The following is a 26,283-nucleotide window of genomic DNA, read 5'->3' on the forward strand; positions in this document are numbered from 1 at the left end:
GTCACCTGGAATGCATTTCAATTAACAGGTGTGCCTTGTTAAAAGTTAATTTGTGGAATTTCTTTGCTTAATGCGTTTGAGCCAATCAGTTGTGTTGTGACAAGGTAGGGGTGGTATACAGACCAAGTCCATATTATGGCAAGAACAGCTCAAATAAGCAAAGAGAAACGACAGTCCATCATTACTTTAAGACATGAAGGTCAGTCAATACGGAAAATGTCAAGAACTTTGACAGTTTCTTCAAGTGCAGTCGCAAAAACCATCAAGCGCTATGATGGAACTGGCTCTCATGAGGACCGCCACAGGAAAGGAAGACCCAGAGTTACCTCTGCTGCAGAGGATAAGTTCATTACAGTTACCAGTCTCAGAAATTGCAGTCCAAATAAACGCTTCACAGAGTTCAAGTAACAGACATCTCAACATCAACTGTTCAGAGGAGACTCTGTGAATCAGGCCTTCATGGTCGAATTGCTGCAAAGAAACCACTACTAAAGGACACCAATAATAAGAAGAGACTTGCTTGGGCCAAGAAACACGAGCAATGGACATTAAACGGGTGGAAATCTGTCCTTTGGTCTGATGAGTCCAGATTTGAGATTTTTGGTTCCAACCGCTGTGTCTTTGTGAGGCGCAGAGTAGGTGAACGGATGATCTCCGCATGTGTGGTTCCCACCGTGAAGCATGGAGGAGGAGGTGTGACGGTGCTTTGCTGGTAACACTGATTTATTTAGAATTCAAGGCACACTTAACCAGCATGGCTACCACAGCATTCTGCAGCGATACACCATCACACCTGGTTTGAGCTTAGTGGGACTATCATTTGTTTTTCAACAGGACAATGACACAACACACCTCCAGGCTGTGTAAGGGCTATTTGACCAAGGAGGAGAGTGATGGAGTGCTGCATCAGATGACCTGGCCTCCACAATCACCTGACCTCAACCAAATTGAGATGGTCTGGGATGAGTTGGACCGCGGAGAGAAGGAAAAGCAGCCAACAAGTGCTCAGCATATGTGGGAGCTCCTTCAAGACTGTTGGAAAAGCGTTCCAGGTGAAGCTGGTTGAGAGAATGCCAAGAGTGCAAAGCTGTCATCAAGGCAAAGGGTGGCTACTTTGAAGAATCTCAAATATATTTTGATTTGTTTAACACTTTTTTTTGGTTACTACATGATTCCGTATGTGTTATTTCATAGTTTGTCTTCACTATTATTCTACAATGTAGAAAATGGTAAAGATGAAGAAACCATTCAATGAGTAGTGTCCAAGCTTCTGACTAGTACTGTATAGCTTCTGAGCTGGATTGCCTGTTCTTGGAATTCTGTTTATTTACGTTTGTGCTTGTTAGCATATTTAGCTAGCAGCCTCCATGGAAATGTGATATTACTTGGGTCTAGGGCTACAGGGGGTAGGGCTACAGGGTCTAGGGCTACAGGGGGTAGGGCTACAGGGGGTAGGGCTACAGGGTCTGGTGTAGGGCTGCAGGGTGTAGGGCTACAGGGGGTAGGGCTACAGGGTCTATGGCTACAGGGCTACAGCGTCTAGGGCTACAGGGGGTAGGGCTACAGGGGGTAGGGCTACAGGGTCTAGGGCAGGGCTACAGGGTCTAGGGCAGGGCTGCAGGGTCTAGGGCAGGGCTGCAGGGTCTAGGGCTACAGGGGGTAGGGCTACAGGGGGTAGGGCTACAGGGGGCAGGGGGCAGGGCTGCAGGGGGCAGGGCTACAGGGTCTAGGGCTACAGGGGGCAGGGCTACAGGGGGCAGGGCTACAGGGGGCAGGGCTGCAGGGTCTAGGGCTACAGGGGGTAGGGCTACAGGGTCTAGGGCTACAGGGGGTAGGGCTACAGGGTCTAGGGCTACAGGGTCTAGGGCTACAGGGTCTAGGGCTACAGGGTCTAGGGCTACAGGGGGTAGGGCTACAGGGTCTAGGGCTACAGGGTCTAGGGCTACAGGGGGTAGGGCTACAGGGGGTAGGGCTACAGGGTCTAGGGCTACAGGGGGTAGGGCTACAGGGGGCAGGGCTGCAGGGTCTAGGGCTACAGGGGGTCTAGGGCTACAGGGTCTAGGGCTACAGGGGTCTAGGGCTACAGGGTCTAGGGCTACAGGGGGTAGGGCTACAGGGTCTAGGGCTACAGGGGGTCTAGGGCTACAGGGTCTAGGGCTACAGGGTCTAGGGCTACAGGGGGTAGGGCTACAGGGTCTAGGGTCTAGGGCTACAGGGGGTCTAGGGCTACAGGGGGTAGGGCTACAGGGGGTAGGGCTACAGGGGGTAGGGCTACAGGGGGTAGGGCTACAGGGGGTAGGGCTACAGGGTCTAGGGCTACAGGGGGTAGGGCTACAGGGGGTAGGGCTACAGGGGGTAGGGCTACAGGGGGTAGGGCTACAGGGGGTAGGGCTACAGGGTCTAGGGCAGGGCTACAGGGGGTAGGGCTACAGGGGGTAGGGCTACAGGGGGTCTAGGGCTACAGGGGGTAGGGCTACAGGGGGTAGGGCTACAGGGGGTAGGGCTACAGGGGGTAGGGCTACAGGGGGTAGGGTCTAGGGCTACAGGGTCTAGGGCTGCAGGGGTAGGGCTGCAGGGTCTAGGGCTACAGGGGGTAGGGCTACAGGGTCTAGGGCTACAGGGTCTAGGGCTACAGGGGGTCTAGGGCTACAGGGGGTAGGGCTACAGGGTCTAGGGTCTAGGGCTACAGGGGGTAGGGCTACAGGGTCTAGGGCTACAGGGGGTAGGGCTACAGGGGGTAGGGCTACAGGGGGTAGGGCTACAGGGGGTAGGGCTACAGGGTCTAGGGCTACAGGGGGTAGGGCTACAGGGGGTAGGGCTACAGGGGGTAGGGCTACAGGGGGTAGGGCTACAGGGTCTAGGGCTACAGGGGGCAGGGCTACAGGGTCTAGGGCTACAGGGGGTAGGGCTACAGGGGGTAGGGCTACAGGGGGTAGGGCTACAGGGGGTAGGGCTACAGGGGGTAGGGTCTAGGGCTACAGGGTCTAGGGCTGCAGGGGGTAGGGCTGACAGGGTCTAGGGCTACAGGGTCTAGGGCTACAGGGTCTAGGGCTACAGGGTGGCTAGGGCTACAGGGGGTCTAGGGCTACAGGGGGTAGGGCTACAGGGTCTAGGGCTACAGGGGCGTAGGGCTACAGGGCTACAGGGTCTAGGGCTACAGGGTCTAGGGCTACAGGGTCTAGGGCTACAGGGTCTAGGGCTACAGGGGGTAGGGCTACAGGGCTACAGGGTCTAGGGCTACAGGGTCTAGGGCTACAGGGGGTCTAGGGCTACAGGGGGTAGGGCTACAGGGGGCAGGGCTACAGGGTCTAGGGCTACAGGGTCTAGGGCTACAGGGTCTAGGGCTACAGGGGGTAGGGCTACAGGGGGTAGGGCTACAGGGTCTAGGGCTACAGGGTCTAGGGCTACAGGGTCTAGGGCTACAGGGGTCTAGGGCTACAGGGGGCAGGGCTACAGGGTCTAGGGCTACAGGGGTCTAGGGCTACAGGGGGCAGGGCTACAGGGTCTAGGGCTACAGGGGGTCTAGGGCTACAGGGGGTAGGGCTACAGGGTCTAGGGCTACAGGGTCTAGGGCTACAGGGGGTCTAGGGCTACAGGGGGTAGGGCTACAGGGTCTAGGGCAGGGCTACAGGGGGTAGGGCTACAGGGTCTAGGGCAGGGCTACAGGGGGTAGGGCTACAGGGTCTAGGGCTACAGGGGGTAGGGCTACAGGGTCTAGGGCTACAGGGGGTAGGGCTACAGGGTCTAGGGCAGGGCTACAGGGTCTAGGGCTACAGGGGGTCTAGGGCTACAGGGGGTAGGGCTACAGGGCGTCTAGGGCTACAGGGGGTAGGGCTACAGGGGGTAGGGCTACAGGGGGTAGGGCTACAGGGTCTAGGGTAGTGTTTGGTTTGTTAAATGCGATAAGCAACTCCGGTGTGTGTATTGCCACATTTGCTACTTGAGTTGTCTTGCTCCCTCGTCTTACCACACCAAGACCTGTATTTTCTTAACGTTTTGTCTAAAATAAATCAGGTTAGCCGCTAATGCTATTCGCTTGTTAGCGAAATGTAATCTGAGTCAGAACAAGCGTAGCTATCGAATCCAGCCTGATACCAGGTGTAGGCCTAGATCAGCATGATGTTGGTGCCCACTGGTATCTTCTGAAACAGAGAGGAATAGGCAAAGCTGGAATATGTTGTCATGTCAAACTAGTCTGTACTCAGTGTTGCCCCACTGTATTCCAACTATAGAATTATCATTGTATTTCCCTGAAACACCAGGGTCATGAACTACTCATAAAGCATATTTAGAACTTGCATTATTCAAAAACATAAAATATCGTCAGATGTGATACACATGGTATAATTTTTTACATATTGCCCAGCCCCATCTCTGCAGATAGAGGTCAGGGTTAGGGTCGGGGTCAGGGTCAGGTTAGGGTCAGGGTCGGGGTTGGGGTAGGGGTCAGGGTCGGGGTCAGGGTTGGGGTCGGGGTCAGGGTTGGGGTCGGGGTCAGGGTTGGGGTAGGGGTCAGGGTCGGGGTTAGGGTTGGGGTAGGGGTCAGGGTCAGGTTAGGGTCGGGGTTAGGGTAGGGGTCAGGGTCGGGGTCAGGGTCAGGTTAGGGTCAGGGTTAGGGTAGGGGTCAGGGTCGGGGTTAGGGTCAGGTTAGGGTCAGGGTTAGGGTAGGGGTCAGGGTCGGGGTTAGGGTCAGGTTAGGGTCAGGGTTAGGGTAGGGGTCGGGGTCAGGGTCAGGTTAGGGTAGGGGTCAGGGTCAGGTTAGGGTCGGGGTTAGGGTCGGGGTCAGGGTCGGGGTCAGGGTCAGGGTCGGGGTCGGGGTCGGGGTTGGGGTCAGGGTTGGGGTTGGGGTCAGGGTCGGGGTCGGGGTTGGGGTAGGGGTCAGGGTCAGGGTTAGAGGTGAACGTGTCTCATTGTGTGTCTCTAGGTGTAGAACCATCTCTGCAGAAGGACAACAGGATCCAGTCGTCGTCTCAGGCTGCTCCACCAGGATCCAAACACAACAAGTCTCGGGCCACCAACACGCGCGATGAACGCTTCAGATCTGGTAAGAGGACAATCCTACAGGATCAGATGGACTAGGGGGGGTTGAAGGCTTCAGATCTGGTAAGAGGACAATCCTACAGGATCAGATGGACTAGGGGGGGTTGAAGGCTTCAGATCTGGTAAGAGGACAATCCTACAGGATCAGATGGACTGGGGGGGGTTGAAGGCTTCAGATCTGGTAAGAGGACAATCCTACAGGATCAGATGGACTGGGGGGGGGTTCAAGGCTTCAGATCTGGTAAGAGGACAATCCTACAGGATCAGATGGACTTATTCTGTATCTGTGAAACTGCCCATATGTCTAGTCCTGGACTGAAAATCAAGCTCAAAGGAGGATCTCTGTTTGAAATGCCTTTTTAACCTCTATGGGCTAGGTGGGACGCTAGCGTGCCACCCGTGGTGCACTCCATCAACAGCAGGTGCATTTCAAGAGCGGCAATTTTGAATCCAAATAAATGTCAAAATTCAAATTTTTCAAACATACAACTATTTTACACCCTTTGAAAGATAAACATCTCCTTAATCTAACCACGTTTTACGATTTCAAAAAGGTTTTACGGCGAAAGCATAAATTTAGAGTATGTTAGGACAGTACATTTACAACAGTTGTGTGTAATGTTTTGTCAATTCAAAGACGGGGTCACCAAAACCATAAAACCAGCTAAAATGATGCACTAACCTTTTACAATCTCCATCAGATGACACTCCTAGGACATTATGTTAAACAATGCATGCATTTTTAGTTCTATCAAGTTCATATTTATATCCAAAAACAGCGTTTTACTATGGCATTGATGTTGAGGAAATCGTTTCCCTCCAATAACCGGCAGTCAAGTCAGCACCACTAATTAAATAATTAAAATTAGAAAACATTGGTAAAATATTATATTGTCATTTAAAGAATTATAGATTTACATCTCTTGAACGCAATCAACTTGCCAGATTTAAAAATAACCTTACTGGGAAATCACACTTTGCAATAATCTGAGCACTGCGCCCAGAAAAATACGCGTTGCGATACAGACTAGACGTCATGTTGGGGAGATCTAAAATCGAAAATACTATGTAAATAATCCATTACCTTTGATTCTCTTCATCAGATGTCACTTCCAGGTATCACAGGTCCATAACGAATGTAGTTTTGTTCAAAAAAGCTCATCATTTATGTCCAAAAATCTCCGTCTTGTTAGCACATGATCTAAGCCAGCCGGACTTCTCGTCATGAACGAGGGGAAAAAATATATTTACGTTCGTTCAAACATGTCAAACGTTGTATAGCATAAATCATTAGGGCCTTTTTTAACCAGAACATGAATAATATTCAAGGTGGACGAATGCATACTCTTTTATAACGTATTGGAACGAGGGTACCCAACATGAACTCGCGCGCCAGGTGTCTAATGGGCCATCATCGTTCCATGGCTCTTGTTCGGTCAGATCTCCCTCCAGAAGACTCAAAACACTTTGTAAAGGCTGGTGACATCTAGTGGAAGCAATAGGAAGTGCCAAAATATTCCTCAGCCTCTGTGTTTTTCAATGGGATAGGTTTAAAGGTAATACAACACATCAGGTATCCACTTCCTGTCAGAAAATGTCTCAGGGTTTTGCCTGCCAAATGAGTTCTGTTATACTCACAGACACCATTCAAACAGTTTTAGAAAATTTAGGGTGTTTTCTATCCATATGTAATACGTATATGCATATTCTAGTTACTGGGTAGGAGTGGTAACCAGATTAAATCGGGTATGTTTTTTTATCCAGCCGTGTCAATACTGCCCCCTAGCCCTAACAGGTTAATCCAGGATTTGGCTTGTCTGTCCTGGGAACCAGCCATAAATGTGTATTATGGTTGCGATAAGACCTTCAAGTGTCTGTTCCAATGCTGCCATAACCCCAAAGGATGATTCACAGGAAGTGTTCACACAGTGCATGCAGGATGTGTATGACACTGTGTAATAAAAGGTTTGCGTGATCTTTTGTGTTTCTTTAGACCTGCATACAGAAGCCGTTCACGCTGCCTTGGCCAAGTACAAAGAGCGGAAGATGCCAATGCCCTCCAAGAGACGCTCTGTGCTAGTTCAGTCCTCTATAGAGGCATGTACTCCCCCAGGTAAGATCATACTACATTACCCAGAACTCACCTGGGCAAAAGGGAGGAAGATGACAATGCCTTCCAAGAGACGCTCTGTGCTAGTTCAGTCCTCTATAGAGACATGTACTCCCCCAGGTAAGATCATACTACATTACCCAGAACTCACCTGGGCAAAAGGGAGGAAGATGACAATGCCTTCCAAGAGACGCTCTGTGCTAGTTCAGTCCTCTATAGAGACATGTACTCCCCCAGGTAAGATCATACTACATTACCCAGAACTCACCTGGGCCTTAGACGGTACCCCCTGCTACCCACAACCCATCTGGGCCTTAGATCAGATCCTAACATGGTTTCACTGTGGTGACCTGTCTGTCTGGTGTTGCTGAGTGGGTATTCAGCAGAATTTAACCATTGCCTACAACATGGAAAAGTTTATTGCGTCAAATGGAGAAAACAAATTGAACAGTATTTCACAGTTATGGACATAATCATTACATGTTGATGATCTGGGTTGGCCACGCTGTTCTGCTTTTGTTTAAGATGCAGCTGGTGTTTAGGACCAGATAAGAGCCATGGTGTTTAATTATTTATTTATTGAACCTGTTAGGGCTAGGGGGCAGCATTTAGCCCATAGAGGTTAACCTTATTGAACTGGGCAATAGGCCTGCTGAGGGGACAGGGGCTGGGGGTTAAAAATACAATTAAATACAAATATAGAACAAAACACCCATCACACCGAGAGACAACACTACATAAAGACAGCAGAGCAACAACATGGCAGCAACAACATGGTAGCAACAACATGGTAGAAACACTACATAAAGACAGCAGAGCAACAACATGGTAGCAACAACATGGTAGCAACACTACATAAAGACAGCAGAGCAACAACATGGTAGCAACACTACATAAAGACAGCAGAGCAACAACATGGTAGCAACACTACATAAAGACAGCAGAGCAACAACATGGTAGCAACACTACATAAAGACAGCAGAGCAACAACATGGTAGCAACAACATGGTAGAAACACTACATAAAGACAGCAGAGCAACAACATGGTAGAAACACTACATAAAGACAGCAGAGCAACAACATGGTAGCAACACTACATAAAGACAGCAGAGCAACAACATGGTAGCAACAACATGGTAGAAACACTACATAAAGACAGCAGAGCAACAACATGGTAGCAACAACATGGTAGCAACAACATGGTAGAAAAACTACATAAAGACAGCAGAGCAACAACATGGTAGCAACACTTCATAAAGACAGCAGAGCAACAACATGGTAGCAACACTACATAAAGACAGCAGAGCAACAACATGGTAGCAACACACATGCGCTAGCAACAACATGGTAGCAACACTACATAAAGACAGCAGAGCAACAACATGGTAGCAACAACATGGTAGAAACACTACATAAAGACAGCAGAGCAACAACATGGTAGCAACACTACATAAAGACAGCAGAGCAACAACATGGTAGAAACACTACATAAAGACAGCAGAGCAACAACATGGTAGCAACACTACATAAAGACAGCAGAGCAACAACATGGTAGCAACAACATGGTAGAAACACTACATAAAGACAGCAGAGCAACAACATGGTAGCAACACTACATAAAGACAGCAGAGCAACAACATGGTAGCAACACTACATAAAGACAGCAGAGCATGGTAGCAACACACATGCGCTAGCAACAACATGGTAGCAACAACATGGTAGCAACAACATGGCAGCAACAACATGGTAGAAACACAACACGGTAGCAGCACAAAACATGGTACAAACATTATTGGGCCCAGACAACAGCACAAAGGGCAAGAAGGTAGAGACATCAATACATCACACAAATCAGCCACAAGTGTCAGTAAGAGGGTCCATGATTGAGTCTTTGAATGAAGAGATGGAGATAAAACTGTCCAGTTTGAGTGTTTGTTGCAGCTCGTTCCAGTCGCAGGCTGCAGCGAACTGAAAAGAGGAGCGACCCAGGGATGTGTGTGCTTTGGGGATCTTCAACAGAATGTGACTGGCAGAACGGGTGTTGTATGGGGAGGATGAGGGCTGCAGTAGATATCTCAGATAGGGGGGAGTGAACGGGTGTTGTATGTGGAGGATGAGGGCTGCAGTAGATATCTCAGATAGGGGGGAGTGAACGGGTGCTGTATGTGGAGGATGAGGGCTGCAGTAGATATCTCAGATAGGGGGGAGTGAACGGGTGTTGTATGGGGAGGATGAGGGCTGCAGTAGATATCTCAGATAGGGGGGAGTGAACGGGTGCTGTATGTGGAGGATGAGGGCTGCAGTAGATATCTCAGATAGGGGGGAGTGAACGGGTGTTGTATGTGGAGGATGAGGGCTGCAGTAGATATCTCAGATAGAGGGGAGTGAACGGGTGTTGTATGTGGAGGATGAGGGCTGCAGTAGATATCTCAGATAGGGGGGGAGTGAACGGGTGTTGTATGTGGAGGATGAGGGCTGCAGTAGATATCTCAGATAGGGGGGAGTGAACGGGTGTTGTATGTGGAGGATGAGGGCTGCAGTAGATATCTCAGATAGGGGGGAGTGAACAGGTGTTGTATGAGGAGGATGAGGGCTGCAGTAGATATCTCAGATAGGGGGGAGTGAACGGGTGCTGTATGGGGAGGATGAGGGCTGCAGTAGATATCTCAGATAGGGGGGAGTGAACGGGTGTTGTATGTAGAGGATGAGGGCTGCAGTAGATATCTCAGATAGGGGGGGAGTGAACGGGTGCTGTATGGGGAGGATGAGGGCTGCAGTAGATATCTCAGATAGGGGGGAGTGAACGGGTGTTGTATGTGGAGGATGAGGGCTGCAGTAGATATCTCAGATAGGGGGGGAGTGAACGGGTGCTGTATGTGGAGGATGAGGGCTGCAGTAGATATCTCAGATAGGGGGGAGTGAACGGGTGTTGTATGTGGAGGATGAGGGCTGCAGTAGATATCTCAGATAGGGGGGGAGTGAACGGGTGCTGTATGTGGAGGATGAGGGCTGCAGTAGATATCTCAGATAGGGGGGAGTGAACGGGTGTTGTATGTGGAGGATGAGGGCTGCAGTAGATATCTCAGATAGGGGGGGAGTGAACGGGTGCTGTATGTGGAGGATGAGGGCTGCAGTAGATATCTCAGATAGGGGGGGAGTGAACGGGTGCTGTATGTGGAGGATGAGGGCTGCAGTAGATATCTCAGATAGGGGGGGAGTGAACGGGTGTTGTATGGGGAGGATGAGGGCTGCAGTAGATATCTCAGATAGGGGGGAGTGAACGGGTGTTGTATGTGGAGGATGAGGGCTGCAGTAGATATCTCAGATAGGGGGGAGTGAACGGGTGCTGTATGTGGAGGATGAGGGCTGCAGTAGATATCTCAGATAGGGGGGAGTGAACGGGTGTTGTATGGGGAGGATGAGGGCTGCAGTAGATATCTCAGATAGGGGGGAGTGAACGGGTGCTGTATGGGGAGGATGAGGGCTGCAGTAGATATCTCAGATAGGGGGGAGTGAACGGGTGTTGTATGTGGAGGATGAGGGCTGCAGTAGATATCTCAGATAGGGGGGAGTGAACGGGTGTTGTATGGGGAGGATGAGGGCTGCAGTAGATATCTCAGATAGGGGGGAGTGAACGGGTGTTGTATGGGGAGGATGAGGGCTGCAGTAGATATCTCAGATAGGGGGGAGTGAACGGGTGCTGTATGTGGAGGATGAGGGCTGCAGTAGATATCTCAGATAGGGGGGAGTGAACGGGTGCTGTATGTGGAGGATGAGGGCTGCAGTAGATATCTCAGATAGGGGGGGAGTGAACGGGTGTTGTATGGGGAGGATGAGGGCTGCAGTAGATATCTCAGATAGGGGGGGAGTGAGGCCTAAGAGGGTTTTATAAATAAGCATCAACCAGTGGGTCTTGCGACGGGGAAACAGAGATGACCAGTTTACAGAGGAGTATAGAGTGCAGTGATGTGTCCTGTAAGGAGCATTGGTGGTAAATCAGATGGCCGAATGGTAAAGAACATCTAGCCGCTCGAGAGCACCCTTACCTGCGGATCTTCAGTTGAAGTCGGAAGTTTACATACACCTTCGCCAAATACATTACACTCAGTTTTTCACAATTCCTGACATTTAATCCTAGTAAAAATTCCCTGTTGTAGGTCAGTTAGGATCACCACTTTTATTTTAACAATGCAAAATGTCAGAATAATATTAGAGAATGATTTATTTCAGCTTTTATTTCTTTCATCACATTCCCAGTGGGTCAGAAGTTTACATTCACTCAATTAGTATTTGGTAGCATTGCCTTTAAATTGTTTAACTTGGGTCAAACGTTTCAGGTAGCCTTCCACAAGCTTCCCACAATAAGTTGGGTGAATTTTGGCCCATTCCTCCTGACAGAGCTGGTGTAACTGAGTCAGGTTTGTAGACCTCCTTGCTCGCACACACTTCAGTTCTGCTCACAAATGTTCTATAGGATTGAGGTCAGGGCTTTGTGATGGCCACTCCAATACCTTGCCTTTGTTGTCCTTAACTTTTTAAGGATTTTCGGATGAAAAGCGTGCCCAGAGTAAACTGCCTAATACTCGGGCCCAGAGTCAAATATTTGCATATTATTAGTAGATTTGGATAGAAAACACTGAAGTTTCTAAAACTGTTTGAATGATGTCTGTGACTATAACAGAACTGAGAAAAAAACGAGAAAAAACCAAAACCTGAGAAAAAATCCGACCAGGAAGTGGGAAATCTTAGAATTGTTGTTCTTCTTTTGAATCCCTATCAAAACTACAGTGTCTGTGGGGTCACGTTGCACTTCCTAAGGCTTCCATTGGCTGTCAACAGCCTTTAGAAACGCGTTTCATCCTTCTCCTGTTACTGGGCAGATAATAGGAGCTCAGTCAATCAGTGGACTGCCTGAGGACAAAGGACTTGGTGATGCACCAACACGCCGTTCCTTCTTTTTCTTCTTGAATCAATACGCTATTGTCCGGTTGGAATATTATCGACGTTTTATCCTAAAAAGACCCTAAGGATTGATTGTAAACAACGTTTGACATGTTTCTACGAACGGTAATGGAACTATTTGACTTTTCCTGTCTGGATTTACGCTCGCGCGTTATGCCTTTGGATAGTGATCTGAATGCACGAACAAAACGGAGGTATTTGGACATAAATATGGAGTATTTCGAACAAAAATACATTTCTTGTGGAAGTAGGAGTCCTGGGAGTGCATTCTGACGAAGATCAGCAAAGGTAAGAGAATATTTATAATACTAATTCTGAGTTTAGTTGACCCCAGAACTTGGCGGGTATCTGTATAGCTTGCTTTGATGGCGAGCTATGTACTCAGAATATTGAACAATGTGCTTTCGCCGTAAAGCTATTTTAAAATCTGACACAGCGGTTGCGTTAAGGAGAAGTGTATCTATAATTATTTCAATAACTGTTGTAAATTTTATCAATGTTTATGATGAGTATTTTTGTAAATTGATGTGCACATTCACCGAACGTTTTGGTGGGAATACATTTTCTGAACATCATGCGTCAATGTAAAATTGGGGTTTTGGATATAAATATGAACTTTATCGAGCAAAACATACATGTATTGTGTAACATGAAGTCCTATGAGTGCCATCTGATGAAGATCATCAAAGGTTAGTGAATATTTTAGATGTATTTTTGGTTGTTGTGAAGCATGTCCTTGCTTGGAAAATGGCTGTGTGGTTTTTCTTGTGACGTTTATGTCCTAACATAATCTAATGTTATGCTTTCGCCGTAAAGCCTTTTTGAAATCGGACAATGTGGTTAGATTAACGAGAAGTGTATCTTTAAAGTGGTGTAAAATAGTTGATTGTTTGAGAAAATGAAATAGTGTGTCCCGCAGGTGGGACGGTGACGTTCCACCTAGCCCAGAGAAGTTAAGCCGTTTTGCCACAACTTTGGAAGTATGCTTGGGGTCATTGTCCATTTGGATTGCGACCAAGCTTTAACTTCCTGACTGATGTCTTGAGATGTTGCTTCAATATATCTACATCATTTTCCTCCTCATGATGCCATCTATTTTGTGAAGTGCACCTGTCCCTCCTGCAGACACCTGAACATAAAGCCCCTCTCAGACACCTAAACATAAAGCCCTCCCTCCTGCAGACACCTAAACATAAAGCCCTCTCTCTCAGACACCTCAACATAAAGCCCTCTCTCTCAGACACCTCAACATAAAGCCCTCTCTCTGACACCTAAACATAAAGCCCTCTCTCTCAGACACCTCAACATAAAGCCCCTCTCAGACACCTCAACATAAAGCCCCTCTCAGACACCTCAACATAAAGCCCTCTCTCTCAGACACCTAAACATAAAGCCCTCTCTCTCAGACACCTAAACATAAAGCCCTCTCTCTCAGACACCTAAACATAAAGCCCTCCCTCCTGCAGACACCTAAACATAAAGCCCTCCCTCCTGCAGACACCTAAACATAAAGCCCTCCCTCCTGCAGACACCTCAACATAAAGCCCCTCTCAGACACCTAAACATAAAGCCCCTCTCAGACACCTAAACATAAAGCCCTCTCTCTCTGACACCTCAACATAAAGCCCTCTCTCTCAGACACCTAAACATAAAGCCCTCTCTCACAGACACCTAAACGTAAAGCCCCCCTTCTCAGACACCTAAACATAAAGCCCTCTCTCTCAGACACCTAAACATAAAGCCCTCTCTCACAGACACCTCAACATAAAGCCCTCCCTCTCAGACACCTCAACATAAAGCCCTCCCTCTCAGACACCTCAACATAAAGCCCTCCCTCACAGACACCTAAACATAAAGCCCCTCCCTCTCAGACACCTCAACATAAAGCCCCTCCCTCTCAGACACCTCAACATAAAGCCCCTCCCTCTCAGACACCTAAACATAAAGCCCCTCCCTCTCAGACACCTCAACATAAAGCCCCTCCCTCTCAGACACCTAAACATAAAGCCCCTCCCTCTCAGACACCTAAACATAAAGCCCCTCCCTCTCAGACACCTCAACATAAAGCCCCTCCCTCTCAGACACCTAAACATAAAGCCCCTCCCTCTCAGACACCTAAACATAAAGCCCCTCCCTCTCAGACACCTCAACATAAAGCCCCTCCCTCTCAGACACCTAAACATAAAGCCCTCCCTCTCAGACACCTCTCTAACAACCGTCATATCACCAATTAAAAACCTGTTAAAGGATAAAGGACATGGTCCATAGACACTCGTAACCGTATGTTACCTAAATGTTTAGAAGTTCTAACTTCATTTATCCATTATTATCGAAAGTTACAATCCATGTATGAATATATTCCTTTACCATTGATTACATGGTTATATCCGTTTATACTATGCATCTCATTCAAGCACATTCCTCATCCTTACATATAGGACAGTCCCCCCCCATTCTAGGTTTTTGTTAGGCGATATCCACAGGAATATTGATTTAATCTCATCTCTTACTTTATATTCATTAGGAACTCCTCCAGGTTGTTAAATTGCATCTAAGTATATTTTAGGATCAGATTCATACTCTCTCTCTTTTTTTGTGTTGTGGTCTGGTCCCGTTGTGGTCAATGATGATAAACTGCTCTAACCAATGTACAAAGTCCTGCCCATTTTGCTGGTAAAACATTCAATCGTTTATTTTTATTATCTGCTGTGTCTTGTTTTGTTTTTTTTAGCATCGATAAAGATGGACTTACATTAGTTATGTTACCTCATGCATGATCCTCTTATATATATGCGATTTAAGCCTTTCTCACCAAATGTCTGGACCCCTTGCCATTTCTAATACCCAAGTGGTGTGACACTCTACTGTTGTATTCCCTACATCTATCCCATTATCTTGGTAACTATAGAAGCGTTTATATTTACCACAGTATGTCGATCATTTTCGAGGTCCATCCAATGTTGTTTTGATGTCATAAGCAGCACGTTCGCGTTCTCCCTCATGAGTTTTAGTCATTGCAGTCTTACCTCTACTGCAACATAGCGCTATTCTGCGTTCTATATTACACCAAGGATTGTAGTACTTTCTCTGATTTTTACATCGGATCATTTTTACATTTTACACTTTCTTCAAACGTCGCCGGGTTCAGGAACTATTAATAGATCTGTCGTAGGAGATTTTACTCTATAAGACACAGTTATCTATGTTTCTGTGCCGTGTACTGAGCCCGCGAATACCAGCCATTTTGTGATGCTTTCCAAAAATTCTGGGTCATTGTTTAACTCGGAAGGTAATTTCTTCATTTTGACTATCCTTTTGGATGACATCAAGTCCATATTCTTTGTGTCAACTGGCTTTGTTGTGGTTCTGCTGTTGTCCTAGTTGTTATGTACTAGCACTAGTGAAGGTTGTCATTACCTTTACTGACGCTGTATCTGTTTTCTCAGGGGCTCTGGGTTCGAGTTAATCGAAATACTCGTTATACCGTTTTCCTTCTGGTCTCTCATTAATTATTCTCATAACATATTCTTCCACTTCCTGTTGATTTTAAGGTTATTCATAGTAATTTGACACTCGTCTATTCCTCTATTTACTTTTAAGTTACACCCTTCATTAACACAAATAACTTCTCCTACCACTGGGTGTGATGGTTCCATCCACAAAGTGCTTTCTCTGGTAAAGGTTTGCTTCTCCTGATTGTGAAACATTTCCACAATTCCAATTCCTGTCATTATTTGGTCTGAGATTAGATCCTACTCTTTTCCAAAGGAGATTCAGAAGAAACATGTTTTCCTGTTCTACGTTTGGCTGTTCGGTCTGTTACTGTTTCTTCTATGGTTTTGTTGTTTCTGAGATACTGGAATCTGCACGCCTGGCACCGGCGATCATACCACGTTCAAAGTAGCTCAGGTCACTTGTTTTGCCCAATGCGTCAATTAATGTGAGTGTAGTGAAATGCTTGTGCTTCTAGTTCCTACACTGCAGTAATATCTAACAAGTAACCTAACAATTTCACAATGACTACCTTATACACACAAGTGCAAAGGAATGAATAAGAATATGTACATATAAATATATGGATGAGCGATGGCCGAACGGCATAGGCAAGATGCAGTAGATGGTATAGAGTACAGTATATACATATGAGATGAGTAATGTAGGGTATGTAAACATTATATAAAGTGGCTAGTGATACAATTATTACATCAATTTTTAATTATTAAAGTGGCTAGAGATTTGAGTCAGTATGTTGGCAGCAGCCTCTCTGTGTTAGTGATGGCTGTTTAACAGTCTGATGGCCTTGAGATAGAAGCTGTTTTTCAGTCTCTCGGTCCCAGCTTTGATGCACCTGTATTGACCTCGCCTTCTGGATGATAGCGGGGTGAACAGGCAGTGGCTCGGGTGGTTGTTGTCCTTGATGATCTTTTTGGCCTTCCTGTGACATCGGGTGGTGTTGGTGTCCATTTTTTAATTTATTCTACCGCGCCCAGAAATCTGCTCCTTTTACTCTCTGTTCCGAACGCACTAGAAGACCAGTTCTTATAGTATTTCGCCGTACCCTTATCCTGCTCCTCCTCTGGTGATGTAGAGGTTAACCCAGGCCCTGCAGCCCCCAGCATCACTCCCATTCTCCAGACGCTCTGATTTGTTGACTTCTGTAACCGTAAAAGCAGTGGTTTCATGCATGTTAACATTAGCAGCCTCCTCCCTAAGTTTGTTTTATTCACTGCCTTTGTACACTCTGCCAACCCGGATGTCCTAGCCGTCTATGAAACCTAGCTTAAGAAGACCACCAACAATCCTGGAATTTCCATCCCTAACTATAACATTTTCCGACAAGATAGAACTGCCAAAGGGGGCGGAGTTGCAATCTACTGCAAAGATAGCCTGCAGAGTTCTGTCTTACTATCCAGGTCTGTACCCAAACAATTCGAGCTTCTACTTTTAAAAATTCACCTTTCCAGAAACAAGTCTCTCACCGTTGTCGCTTGCTATAGACCACCCTCTGCCCCCAGCTGTTATAGACCCCCTTCAGCCCCCAGCTGTTATAGACCACCCTCTGCCCCCAGCTGCTATAGACCACCCTCTGCCCCCAGCTGTTATAGACCCCTTCAGCCCCCAGCTGTTATAGACCCCCTTCAGCCCCCAGCTGTTATAGACCACCCTCTGCCCCCAGCTGTTCCCTGGACACCATATGTGAATTAATCGCCCCCATCTATCTTCAGAGCTCGTGCTACTAGGTGACCTAAACTGGGACATGCTTAACACCTCGGCCCTCCTACAATCTAAACTAGATGCCCTCAATCTCACACAAATTATCAATGAACCCACCAGGTACAACCCCAAATCTGTAAACACGGACACCCTCATAGATATCATCCTAACCAACCTGCCCTCTAAATACACCTCTGCTGTTTTCAACCAAGATCTCAGCGATCACTGCCTCATTGCCTGCGTCCGTAATGGGTCAGCGGTCAAACGACCAGCCCTCATCACTGTCAAATGCTCCCTAAAATATTTCAGCGAGCAGGCCTTTCTAATCGACCTGGCCCTTAAGCCCTATTCAAAAAATGTATAACTAGGAACAGATATAGCCCTTGATTCACTAGACTTGACTGCCCTTGACCAGCATGAAAACATCCTGTGGCGTTCTGCATTAGCATCGAATATCCCTTGCGGTATGCAGCTTTTCAGGGAAGTCAGGAACCAAAATACACAGGCAGTTAGAAAAGCTAAGGCTAGCTTTTTCAAACAGAAATGTTCTTCCTGTAGCACAAACTCAAAAAAGTTCTGGGACACTATAAAGTCCATGGAGAATAAGAGCACCTCCTACCAGCTGCCCACTGCACTGAGGCTAGGTAACACTGTCACTACCGATAATAGAGCATTTCAATAAGCATTTTTCTACGGCTGGCCATGCTTGACACCTGGCACCCCTACCCCGGTCAACAGCTCTGCACCCCCCACAGAAACTTGCCCAAGCCTCCCCCATTTCTCCTTCACCCAAATCCAGATAGCAGCTTCTCCTTCACCCAAATCCAGATAGCAGATGTTCTGAAAGAGCTGCAAAATCTGGACCCCTACAAATCAGCCAGGCTAGACAATCTGGACCCTCTCTTTCTAAAATTATCCGCTGCAATTGTTGCAACCCCTATTTACTAGCCTGTTCAACCTCTTTAATATCGTCTGAGATCCCAAAAGATAGGAAAGTTGCCGCGGTTATCCCCCTCTTCAAAGGGGGAGACACTCTAGGTTTACGAGCTGGTCATGGGTGCACCTCAGCCACGCTCAAGGTCCTAAACGATATCATAACCACAATCGATAGGAGACAATGCTGTGCAGCCGTATTCATCGACCTGACCAAGGCTTTCTACTCTGTCAATCACCACGTTCTTATCGGTAGACTCAACAGCCTTGGTTTCTCAAATGATTGCCTCGCCTGGTTCACCAACTACTTCTCTGATAGAGTTCAATGTGTCAAATCGGAGGGCCTGTTGTCCGGACCTCTGGCAGTCTCTATGGGGGTGCCACAGGGTTCAATTCTCGGGCCGACTCTTTTCTCTGTATACATCAATGATGTCGCTCCTGCTGTGGGTGAATCTCTGATCCACCTCTACGTAGACGACACCATTCTGTATACATCTGGCCCTTCTTTGGACACTGTGTTAACTAACCTCCAGACGAGCTTCAATGCCATACAACTCTCCTTCCGTGGCCTCCAACTGCTCTTAAACGCAAGTAAAACTAAATGCATACTCATCACCCGGTAGCTGCCCGTCCAGCATCATTACTCTGGACGGTTCTGACTTAGAATATGTGGACAACTATAAATACCTAGGTGTCTGGTTAGACTGTAAACTCTCCTTCCAGACTCACATTAAACATCTCCAATCCAAAATTAAATCTAGAATCGGCTTCCTATTTCACAACAAAGCATCCTTCACTCATGCTGCCAAACATACCCTCGTAAAACTGACCATCCTACCGATCCTCAACTTCGGTGATGTCATTTATAAAATAGCCTCCAACACTCTACTCAGCAAATTGGATTCAGTCTATCCCAGTGCCATCCATTTTGTCACCAAAGCTCCATATACTACCCACCACTGTGACCTGTATGCTCTCGTTGGCTGGCCCTCGCTTCATATTCGTCGCCAAACCCACTGGCTCCAAGTCATCTATAAGACTTTGCTCGGTAAAGGCCCGCCTTATCTCAGCTCACTGGTCACCATAGCAGCACCCACTCGTAGCATGCATATCTCACTGGTCACCCCCAAAGCCAATTCCTCCTTTGGCCGCCTTTCCTTCCAGTTCTCTGCTGCCAATGACTGGAAGAACTGCAAAAATCACTGAAGCTGGAGACTCATATCTCCCTCACTAACTTTAAGCACCAGCTGTCAGAGCAGCTCACAGATCACTGCACCTGTACACAGCCCATCTGTAAACAGCCCATCCAACTCCCTCATCCCCATACTGTTATTTATTTTATTTATTTTGCTCCTTTGCACCCCAGTATCTACCGGCACACTCATCTTCTGCACATCTATCACTCTGTCACACATTTCGCCACTATGGCCTATTTTGCACACACTGTATATAGACTTTTTCTATTGTATTATTGACTGCATGTTTGTTTATTCCATGTGTAACTATGTTGTTTGTGTCGTACTGCTTTGCTTTATCTTGGCCAGGTCGCAGTTGTAAATGAGAAATTGTTCTCAACTGGCCTACATGGTTAAATAAAGGTGAAATAAAACTTTTTTTTTTTTAAATGCTGAGCTGTAGTCAATGAACAGCCTGTTTGATGGTTTGTCAGAGGGCGTAGCAGAATTTCTTATAAGCGTCTGGGTTAGTGTCCTTCTCATTGAAAGCGGCAGATTTAGCTCAGTGCGGATGTTTTCTGTCATCCATGGCTTCTGGTTGGGATATGTACGTACGGTCACTGTGGGGACTATGTCATCGAGGCACTTATTAATGAAGCCGGTGACTGACGTGGTAAACGCCTCAATGCCATTGGATGAATCCCGGAATATATTCCAGTCTGTGCTACAAAACAGTCCTGTAGCATCCTGCCAACACAACAATATTTGACCGTATGGGTAGGCTACAGTATTGCTGTGCGATAAGATATGCGCATTTTCTCACCATTGGTGTTTCCATCAAACTTCCTGAAAAGAATCAGAACACAAAATTCACTTTTTTAGCTTTAGTTTTCTCATGTACCCAATAAAAAATATAAAGGTCAATGTGTTTCCATTTTCAACTCTACCGATTAGTTGTCACAAAACCCCCACAGACGTCAATTCAAGGTCTAGTCCACGTTGGTTCTACGTAATTTCATTGAAATCACGTAGAAAAACAATGTTGTTTCTACCAGCCCAATGGGACTGTTTCGTAATAAATGTATCACTAGCCACTTTATATAATGTTTTCGTACCCTACATTACTCATCTCATATGTATATACTGTACTCTATACCATCTACTGCATCTTGCCGATGCCGTTCGGCCATCGCTCATCCATATATTTATATGTACATATTCTTATTCATTCCTTTACACTTGTGTGTATTAGGTAGTTGTTGTGGAATTGTTAGATTACTTGTTAGATATTACTGCACTGTAGGAACTAGAAGCACAAGCATTTCGCTACACTCACATTAACACCTGCTAACCATGTTTATGTGATAAATAAAATTTGATTTGATGGGCCTACTCAGTTCTTGGCACGTGCGCTGTAGTTAACAGTTTGCATATAAGTTAGGTTACCTACATGAAGAACTGATTTTGGATAAAAGTGAGAATATTCTTATTTGTCAAATGGTTTGAAGGTAGGCCTTGAAATACATCCACAGGTACACCTCCTACTGACTCATGATGTCAATTAGCCTATCAGAAGCTTCTAAAGCCATGACATAATTTTCTGGAATTTCCCAAGCTGTTTAAAGGAACAGTCAACTTTGTGTATGTAAACTTCTGACCCACTGAAATTGTGATACAGTGAAATATAAGTGAAATAATCTGTCTGCAAACAATTGTTGGAAAAATGACTTGTGTCAAGCACAAAGTAAATGTCCTAACCGACTTGCCAAAACTATAGTTTGTTAACAAGAAATGTTTGGAGTGGTTGAAAAAATGAGTTTTAATGACTCCAACCTAAGTGAATGTAAACTTCCAACTTCAACTGTATATACAATACACGTCAACATATAGGAGATAGGATATTATTACAGCAGAGAGTGATGGCTCCTTATGAAATGAATTATTGGGATCAAAAGAAGTCAACATTTCACTGTTATGAAACCAATGAGCTTATTAATTCTTCACTATCCCTGGCTAAACCTGGACTATTTCCATTAATCAAAAACAAGTTTTAAACACTCCAACCTAAGTGGATGTAAACTTCTGACTTCAACTGTATGAAAGTAGAATCCCGTTGTTCATTAGTTTACTCCAGTTAGGTGTGGTGTGGTAGGGTTAGAAAGTAATAAGAGAAAATATATTTGAAAGATGGGGATTTATATGTTTATGTATTAATGTGTGTATGTATAGTAGCAGTCATACATTTGGACACCTACTCATTCCAGGGTTTTCTTTATTTTTACTATTTTCTACATTGTAGAATAATGGTGAAGACATCAAAAGTAGTATTAAGTAACACATTCCACAAATTAACTTTTTAACAAGGCACACCTGTTAATTGAAATGAATTCCAGGTGACTACCTCATGAAGCTGGTTGAGAGAATGCCAAGAGTGTGCAAAGCGGTCATCAATGCAAAGAGTGGCTACTTTGAAGAATCTCAAATATAAAATATATTTTGATTTGTTTTCCACTTTTTTGGTTACTACATGATTCCATATGTGTTATAACATAGTTTTGATGTCTTCACTATTATTCTACAATGTAGAAAATAGTACAAATAAAGAAAAACCCTGGAATGAGTAGGTGTGTCCAAACGTTTGATTGGTGCTGTATTTATCTGTATATGTACACTACCATTCAAAAGTTTGGGGTCACTTAGAAATGTCCTTGTTTTTGAAAGAAAAGCACATTTTTTGTCCTTTTAAAATAACATCAAATTGATCAGAAATACAGTGTAGACATTGTTAATGTTGTAATTGACTATTGTAGCTGGAAACGGCAGATTTTTAATGGAACAGGCCCATTATCAGCAACCATCACTCCTGTGTTCCAATGGCACGTTGTGTTAGCTAATCCAAGTTTATCATTTTAAAAGGCTAATTGATCATTAGAAAACCCTTTTGCAATTATGTTAGCACAGCTGAAAACTGTCCTGCTGATTAAAGAAGCAATAAAACTGTCCTTCTTTAGACTAGTTGAGTATCTGGAGCATCAGCATTTGTGGGTTCGATTAGAGGCTCAAAATGGCCAGAAACAAAGAACTTTCTTCTGAAACTCATCAGTCTATTCTTGTTCTGAGAAATGAAGGCTATTCCATGAGAGAAATTGCCAAGAAACGGAAGATCTCGTACAACGCTGTGTACTACTCCCTTCACAGAACAGCACAAACTGGCTGTAGAATAGAAAGAGGAGTGGGAGGCCCCGGTGCACAACTGAGCAAGAGGACAAGTACATTAGTGTGTCTAGTTTGAGAAACAGACGCCTCACAAGTCCTCAACTGGCAGCTTCATTAAATAGTTCCCGCAAAACACCAGTCTCAACGTCAACAGTGAAGAGGCGACTCCGGGATGCTGGCCTTCTAGGCAGAGTTCCTCTGTCCAGTGTCTGTGTTCTTTTGCCCATCTTTAATCTTTTATTATATTGGCCAGTCTGAGATATGGCTGTTTCTTTGCAACTCTGGCAGACAGTTGCATTGGTGGAAGCTACAATCTATCTGCATTATTAAAGCTGATCAACCCCCCAAAAAATTATAGAAAGACCAGGGAGGTTTCCCATTGCCTCACAAAGAAGGGCACCTATTGGTAGATGGGTAAAAATGACAGTGCTTAATGGATTACAAAAATAATAAAGAGAAAATTATTGTACAGTCCAGGTGTGCAAAGCTCTTAGACTTTCTCAGAAAGACTCACAGCTGTCATCCACGCCAAAGGTGGTGTTTTTAGCTATTGACTCAGGGGGTGTGAATACTTATAAAAATTAGATTCATGCATTTTCATTTTCAATAAAAAAACATTTTTTCACTTTTGTCATTAAAGGGTATTGTGTGTAGATGGGTGATACATTTGAACAAACAAAAAATGTTTTGAATTCAGGCTGTAACAACAAAATGTGGAATAAGTCAAGGGGTGTGAATACCTTTTGGAAGACACTGTATTTAATCTGTAGCCTAATAAACAGCTTCCCGAGTCGTAGTGGGAGGACCACACACCATATCACGTGACTACAAGTTTACTTCAATATGGTGCTGGTTATTATATACATTTTTGCACATGAAGGTGTTTTCACCGCCATTTCTCCTATAATTAATTGTACAGACACAAGAAGATCCCGCCATGCCGAACGAACAAATGATCTGTCGGCATTTCTAGAATGATTCCGAAACTGTTTCCATCACAGCTGTCGTGATGTGTTTTCCTACGGTATGGCCCCTATACATTTATTTACATAAGACTAAAAACACCACCAAATCAGATCCAAGTGATTTTCATTTGAGAAATCTCTTCCAAATTATTCCCACGCATATCGATGGATATTTATGATCCTCTGTTTCTTCCAAGGTCCTGCCTTTTCTAGGGAGTTTTTCCTGGCCACCCCTCATAGCCTGGTTCCTCTCTGGGTTTCTTCCTAGGTTCGTGCCTTTCTAGGGGAGTTTTTCCTAGCCACCCCTCATAGCCTGGTTCCTCTCTAGGTTTCTTCCTAGGTTCTGGCCTTTCTAGGGAGTTTTTCCTAGCCACCCCTCATAGCCTGGTTCCTCTCTGGGTTTCTTCCTAGGTTTTGGCCTTTCTAGGGAGTTTTTCCTAGCCACCCCTCATAGCCTGGTTCCTCTCTAGGTTTCTTCCTAGGTTCTGGCCTTTCTAGGGAGTTTTTCCTGGCCACCCCTCATAGCCTGGTTCCTCTCTACCCGGCACAGCCAGAAGAGGACTGGCCACCCCTCATAGCCTGGTTCCTCTCTAGGTTTATTCCTAGGTTCTGGCCTTTTCTAGGGGAGTTTTTCCTAGCCACCCCTCATAGCCTGGTTCCTCTCTAGGTTTCTTCCTAGGTTTTGGCCTTTCTAGGGAGTTTTTCCTAGCCACCCCTCATAGCCTGGTTCCTCTCTAGGTTTCTTCCTAGGTTCTGGCCTTTCTAGGGAGTTTTTCCTAGCCACCGTGCTTCTTACACCTGCATTGCTTGCTGTTTGGGGGTTTCTGGCTGGGTTTCTGTACAGCACTTTGTGACAACTGCTGATGTAAAAAGGGCTTTATAAATAAATTATATTGATATACAAATGTAAGCCAAGTTTGAAATTATTATGTTTTGGTCAAATATTATATCCGTTTAGGCTTCTTGCGGTCAATTTGCAGTCTACAAATTTATTTCTAAGCATGTTCGGGCCCCTGACCGTCCGCTCAACAAAAAAATCGTCCGGTGGCTGAATCTAGTTGATGATCCCTGCCCTGTGGTACGGGTTTCAGCCGGTGGCTGAATCTAGTTGATGATCCCTGCCCTGTGGTACGGGTTTCAGCCTTGAGTCTGTCTCGTCCCCTAGTTTCCATCCTCCGCCCTTCCAAGGCATGAGTTGGTTGCATAGTAATAAAATAACCCAATGGGCCCCAGTTCACAAGTAGTGCACTGCATAGGGAATAGGGTGCCATTTGGGACTCACCGTGGTACTTCCTGTCTCTGTCTGCTGTGACCCTGCCTCCCTGCCTGTTTTCAACCTCTGACCTCACAGACACGTCCTCGGCGTCAGAAGACGAGGGTTCACTGCGTCGTGCGGGCCGGATGGTGTCCTCCACGCCGTACCAGAACCACCCGGCGCCGAACATAGAACACTGGTTTAACAGAGTCATCCAGGGCTCCTCCACCTCCTCCTCTGCATCCTCCACCTCATCCCATCCTGGAGGGAGGGGCCACGCTACCACCGCCGTGCTGGCTGACCTCATGGCATACACCCAGATAGGTAAAACACCTTTACCTATCCACACCCAGATAGGTCAAACACCTTTACCTAACCACACCCAGATAGGTCAAACACCTTTACCTATCCACACCCAGATAGGTCAAACACCTTTACCTAACCACACCCAGATAGGTCAAACACCTTTACCTAACCACACCCAGATAGGTCAAACACCTTTACCTAACCACACCTAACCACACCCAGATAGGTAAAACACCTTTACCTATCCACACCCAGATAGGTCAAACACCTTTACCTAACCACACCCAGATAGGTCAAACACCTTTACCTAACCACACCCAGATAGGTCAAACACCTTTACCTAACCACACCCAGATAGGTCAAACACCTTTACCTAACCACACCCAGATAGGTCAAACACCTTTACCTAACCACACCCAGATAGGTCAAACACCTTTACCTAACCACACCCAGATAGGTCAAACACCTTTACCTAACCACACCCAGATAGGTCAAACACCTTTACCTAACCACACCCAGATAGGTCAAACACCTTTACCTAACCACACCTAACCACACCCAGATACCTCATTCATTCTGACTCAGTCCTTTTAGGCTTGTTCACCACACAGCAAGGCCCTAAAACCCTGAGGTCATCCAACTACTGTAGATGCAGTGCATTCGGAAAGTATTCAGACTTCAGACTTTTTCCACATTTTGTTATATTACAGCCTTATTCTAAAATGGATTAAATAGTTATCTCCCTCATCAATCTACACACAATAGCCCATAATGACATCACAAACGCCCATAATGACATCACAAACGCCCATAATGACATCACAAACGCCCATAATGACATCACAAACGCCCATAATGACATCACAATACCCCATAATGACATCACAATACCCCATAATGACAAAGCGAAAACTGTTTTTTAGAACAGAAATACCTTATTTACATAATGATTTACACCCTTTGTTATGAGACATGAAATTGAGCTCAGGTGCTTCCTGTTTGCATTGATCATCCTTGAGATGTTTCTACAACTTGATTGGAGTCCACCTGTGGTAAATGCAATTGATTCAACATCATTTGGAAAGGCACACACCTGTCTATATCAGG

At 45.8% G+C, this 26,283-nt stretch overlaps 1 protein-coding gene across 9 annotated transcripts in view; it reads left to right on the forward strand.

Moving 5' to 3' along the window:
- Window positions 1-26,283, forward strand: part of dip2a (DIP2 acetate--CoA ligase A) — a 292,605-nt gene that overhangs the window by 91,433 nt on the left and 174,889 nt on the right. For 8 of the 9 annotated variants that reach the window (XM_082967286.1, XM_082967283.1, XM_082967284.1 and 5 more), the window contains exons 3-5: window positions 4,925-5,044; window positions 7,034-7,153; window positions 24,967-25,194. In XM_082967286.1, the coding sequence (XP_082823412.1) occupies window positions 4,925-5,044; window positions 7,034-7,153; window positions 24,967-25,194 (468 nt within the window). The remainder of the gene's footprint in view (window positions 1-4,924; window positions 5,045-7,033; window positions 7,154-24,966; window positions 25,195-26,283) is intronic. The other variant, XM_082967282.1, reaches the window with a different exon arrangement.

Source organism: Salmo salar, chromosome 21 (assembly GCF_965601325.2).
Source record: "Salmo salar chromosome 21, fSalSal1, whole genome shotgun sequence".
Classification (NCBI taxonomy): Eukaryota; Metazoa; Chordata; class Actinopteri; order Salmoniformes; family Salmonidae; genus Salmo; species Salmo salar.